Genomic DNA, 5,206 nt, shown 5'->3' on the forward strand with positions numbered 1-5,206 from the left:
TTTTAATTCATAACTTTAAAAGAATACTTCAGGTCATTTGAAGTGCGATTCTGTGGAGCATTTATGAACAATTAGGATCTTACTTGTCATAAATGGATATTTGAACAGTCAGAGTCAGAGTTTCTTTATTGTCATTCGCACCTCATGTGGTACATGTGGTGGAGCGAAATTATGTACACAGGGTCCCAGTTACATCCAACAATAAAATGTAAAAGAAAAACAGTAATAAAATCTAAGATATGAACTAAGAAAAACATCAACTAAATATACACCAAGCACTCATACATGCCTCAGCCTCAGTTTGAAGAAATAATTAATTTCTGACTCAACTAACAAGCTAATGGCTAATCTTGGAAGGGTCAAAATCTGAAAATAACTTCTTCTTTTTTTTTTTTTTGTCAATTTTGCACCGTTTCATAGAAATGCATTTCTGCAGGAGTTGCCCCAGGTTGTACAAAAAGTGCTGCCGCTACAAACTACTGCGAGTTCAGTGTAAATTACTATGTGAGGCAAACTTCAAAACCGTTTTTAATTGGTGTTTATAGATGGCACTTTAAAAGTTTTGACATTGGAAGTTATTTTGGGATGACAAAAATTCATTTTGGAATTGGACCCACTCAAATTACCCTTAGCGCATCAATCCGACCCAGATTAAATCCCATTTCTCCAAACTGAGACTGTACAAAGAAGTACTCTTACTCTTAGCATTTTCACAGAACCCCACTTCAAACGATCTGAACTATTGCTTTAAGGGCCTGAAGGCTTGAGAAGTCATAAGATCTGTAGAAAAGATAGCTGCCTGTTTTGTTAACTCTTGAAAGGCCAGAGTACCTACATATTCATTGCAAAATCAACAAAACTCTATATTACACAAACATTCTTCTTGTGTGCTGTAAAAATATTTAGGTCTGTCAGATTTTATTCATCTTTAGGGATCCCTTGATACTTTAGAACAGTAAGAGATGGTAAACTGATACACACCACCTGAGAGCCATGCACCAGGGGAGGAAAAGTGTCTGTGTGGCTTCAGTGGGTGTAAATAGTAGGTAGCTACAGCTTTATGTTGTTGATAGATGGGAATTAGTGTGAAGTGTGTGTGTTGTGAGCGGTCAGCTACTGCTCCGGGCTGGTGATAGATGGCTTTGGCTGAGAAGAGAGCATTAGCTGTGAGCCGCCCCGGGAGCACCCGCTCAGTCGGGAGGAAGCTGAAATACCTTTTTGGTGACAATTTCCCCCGGAGATACAATCCTAATATCTCTGGAGGGAAACCCGAGAGGGTTGAGATTCCAACTGCTTGGTCTCAGGCCATTCAGTCCACAATTACAACTGTTGAACATGAAGGATTATTGATAAAAGATGCGTTCATATGAAATTTTCCACAAGCATTTTTGTAAAGTGCTACAAGTTTTAGGTTAACTTAACAACAAGCTTATACCCAAATGAACAAGCATCGCAAATATGAATGTTTGCTACGGAAAATTGCACCGAGTTGGTTTTTTTTTCATCGTATCAATGTTTGTTTTCAATAAATTTAAATAAATGAGTGAGTCACAAGTGTTAAGTGTGCTAAAGCTGTATTTGCACTGGTTGTTTATGTGCAGCAGCGTAGAGCACGCTACAAATCTTGTGTTTTTTTGAAAGAAGACGACCGTCGTAAAGAGGGTGGAGGAGTGAAAGGAGGGATGCAGGGAGGAATGGCAGACAGTCAGACTGTCTCTGTGTTTGTAATGAGAGGGAATGTGATGGAAGACAGTTACAGTCTCGCACCAAACCCATGCTGTGTGTGTGTGTTCATGTGTGTAATTAATGGGTTAAAACACATGTGACAGTTATGGTTCCATACTTGTTCCTATTTCTGGAACATGTCAGGTGTGTCTCCGTCTCCATCCATTGCATATTCAGATGCATCATCTGTGGGAGTGTTTGCTCGTGGCCTTGCAGTTGTCGATACTCATCCCTTGTCTTGGCGGACTAGCTGACTGCTAATGTTCCTCTGTAAACATCGTGCAGCTCTGAGGGGACGAGAGATCGATCCGTGCCAATTCTTAATACAACAGCGAGCTACTCATGTGCATACTCTCTGCAAATCACTTGTACTCTTTTAATTCCTCCTGAATACACTCATCTTCTCACACAAACATTCTCTCTCCATCTCTCACTCTCTTTTACCTCTGGCCTGCAGCCGATCAATATATAATCACAGGTTTTGAGGCTTATTTATCACTGCTCTAATGCTATTACCATGCTTCTCAGTTCTGCCACTTGTGTAACCTTCCTGCCCCATGTCTTTTCTGTGCAGGTTCGAAAAGGACAACTACGCCGTGGAGGTGAAGCTCAACGACTACCTGGACATCGTCTGTCCCCATTACCCTCAGGGTGAGGCGCCGCAACTGGATCCAGAGCGCTATGTACTCTACATGGTGGAGCGTGAAGACTACGATTCCTGCAAGGCCCAGTCATATGACCAGATGCGCTGGGAGTGCAGTCATCCGTTTGCCCCTCACGCTCCGGAGAAGTTCTCTGAAAAGTTCCAGCGTTTTACTCCGTTTACTTTTGGGAAGGAGTTTCGTCAAGGAGAAAGCTACTACTACATCTGTAAGTGTGCTCGTGCTTCTTTGTCTATAATCTTTGTTTGGCTTGGTGCGTCTAAACAAAAGCCTGCAAAGATTGTGGATTTTGTCTGTTTTGTTGGTTTTTGGGCCATAAATTAGTATGTAATTATAAACAAAGGGAGTAATACACTCCCAACTATTAACAAAAAAATGTATTTAAATTACCGTACGTGCATTCCAGTTTCTTTTGAAGTTGCTTGTAGGAATCTGGAATGACGCCACACTAAAGCTGACAAAAGTCTATATAAACAACACTTTGGGTCAATTTTACAGTTTTTTTATGGATAGGTTAATACCATGTTGGATTATGGGATGAGAATTTACTTTCTAATTAAATGTAACATTTTTGCATTCCAACAACAAAAAAAAGTTTTACAATAAACTTATTGTCCCAGTGCATAAACACCTGTATCAATATGTAAAACATTTGCACCAAATCTGCAAAGAGGCTTTTTTTTAATTTATTTTATTTTATTATTTGCCAAAAGAAAAGCTGCTTCAGGTTCCACCATCTTCAATCAGCTAATGACAAAATATCCAGTAATTTATTTTAATCCGCCCCAAAAGGCTATCTACGATGGAGCTAAAATTACAAGAATAAAGTCCTAGTATTACGAGAATAAAGTCCAATAAAGTCTTAATATTATGAGAATAAAGTCGTATGAAACTTTTTTTTTTTTTTTTTTGCAGCTTTCGTGTACCGATATTTTTTTTTCCCCACGAGTCGGAGTCCACCACGCGACCTGTCAATCAGTACAGTAGGCGTGTCAGTAAATAACCAATCCGAAGCTAAAGTGCTCCTTCCCTGCAGAGAGCTGTGCTGCAGCCCATCAGTACGGTGGCCCTAAGGTGTAAATGCACAACATTTGGAAAAACAGAATTACATTAAGCTAAAGCGGAAGTGGCCGAAATCACATTTGGGAAAAGAAAGAAGAAAAAAAACGGAATTACATTTGAAAAAATTGAATTGCATTAAGCTGAAGCGGAAGTGACCAGAATCACATTTGAAAAGTCTCGTATGACTTTATTCTCCTTATATTAAAACTTTATTCGACTTTATTCTCATAATTTTATAGCTTTAAATTTTTTTTTTTTCTTATTGTGGCCCTAAAGCTCCGTCGTAGCTATCTGTCCGGCTGCAAATCCTACCCTCAAAACAAAGTATGACCAAGAGCTGGGGGCACCATTTATTTAAAGCTTAACATTCACAAGTTGTTTTCAAAGTTTTCTGAGTCCTTTGTTCCTTTAGAATGAGCACAAAGGTCATGCAATTTTGTCATCCTGACCATGGTTGTAATTAGATAAACGGCAGGACAAGACACACTTTGTGTCTGCTCGCAGATGGCCTCTCAAGGCTTTGTGCCTGCGCCTGTCTGCTGCCAAGAATTTCATTGAGTCTGTGTTTGTATGCGTGCAGGCATGAAGGTGTGTAAGCGGATAAGTGCATTAGTCTGGGTGTTAATGCCTGTGTTGCTGTTGTTGTTTTCCCTGCAGCCAAACCTTTGCACCACCACGGCCAAGAGTGTCTCAGGCTCCGCGTGGACGTCATCGCAGCCGACGGTGAGCTGATGAAAGGAGAATATTTGTGGTCAGTTTAAGCAGAAAACCTGACGGTGTTTCTTTTCTTTCAGGCTCTCAAGCGGCCCGAGTGGCTAACGGAGGCAAGGGTGGGGCTGGAGTTGGAGCAGGGGGCGGTGTTCACAACCCCTCCAACAGACCGCCTGCAGGTATGTTGGCTCCTTTGTAATGATCCCTGACAGAAGTAAGCTAATGCAAGCTCATACGGGATCACAATGAGGTGCAAACTAACGTTGCAGCTTTTTTTGTTGTTTTTGCATCTTCCAGCAGACGACCCGGTGGTTATCCTGCCAAACGTTCAGAAGAGCATACGGACAAACTCCGCAGCGTCGTCTACGTCGCTCTCGTTCTTCTGTTTGCTAGCCCCATTACTGCTTTTGTTGCACTGAGAGGACTTTTTTTTTCTTGTCCAGGGACTACAATGAAGACAGTCTGTGGAGTTGGAAAACACTGACAAAAAAAATAAAATTAAATGTATAAAAAAAATGAATACCTGCTGCTGGCTGCAGGAAGAAACTTTCAAATCTTGTAAAGTAAAGACTTTCTCGTGCAACATGTTCGTTCAAGACAACAATATTGGTGCTTTGTCCTATTTTTCCAGAAGATTTCAATTTTTTTTTCGTGAAACAACAAAAGCTCTCCTCGAGGTGTACGTTTTTTGGAAACGAGCTTTGGAGGACAACACGACACGTTGCTTCAAAAGATATGAAGACGTTGCAGACGGACCTAAAGTGATCAGGAGCACGAAGGCAAACTTTGACTTGGATGCTTAATAAATCAGCATTAAACTTTAAGAGCCAAAGATCAGCCCCCTCTCCAACGTGTACTCTAGTCCACCTTTGAGTATTGTGTACTACTTGTATTATTGTTACCGAGTGGCTTTGGTGTCTCACGTGATTCTCTAAATGTAGCATTTTTTACAGGTTCTCCGTTGCAGACCATGGGCTAACACATTGTAGTACTAACACTGCACACAGTACGCACACTGCTGCTACACACAGACCCACACCAACACT

General features: G+C 40.9%; 1 protein-coding gene across 1 annotated transcript in view; it reads left to right on the forward strand.

Annotated features, from left to right (window-relative positions):
- The window catches only part of efna1a (ephrin-A1a), an 18,851-nt gene extending 13,866 nt beyond the window's left edge, over positions 1-4,985 (forward strand). The window contains exons 2-5 of the mRNA XM_037693537.1: positions 2,300-2,595; positions 4,107-4,172; positions 4,244-4,339; positions 4,458-4,985. Coding sequence (XP_037549465.1) covers positions 2,300-2,595; positions 4,107-4,172; positions 4,244-4,339; positions 4,458-4,579 — 580 coding nt within the window. The 3' untranslated portion in view covers positions 4,580-4,985. The remainder of the gene's footprint in view (positions 1-2,299; positions 2,596-4,106; positions 4,173-4,243; positions 4,340-4,457) is intronic.
- The last annotated feature ends 221 nt before the right edge of the window (positions 4,986-5,206 follow it).

Source organism: Nematolebias whitei, chromosome 19 (genome assembly GCF_014905685.2).
Source record: "Nematolebias whitei isolate Nwh7 chromosome 19, NemWhi1, whole genome shotgun sequence".
In the NCBI taxonomy this organism is placed as follows: Eukaryota; Metazoa; Chordata; class Actinopteri; order Cyprinodontiformes; family Rivulidae; genus Nematolebias; species Nematolebias whitei.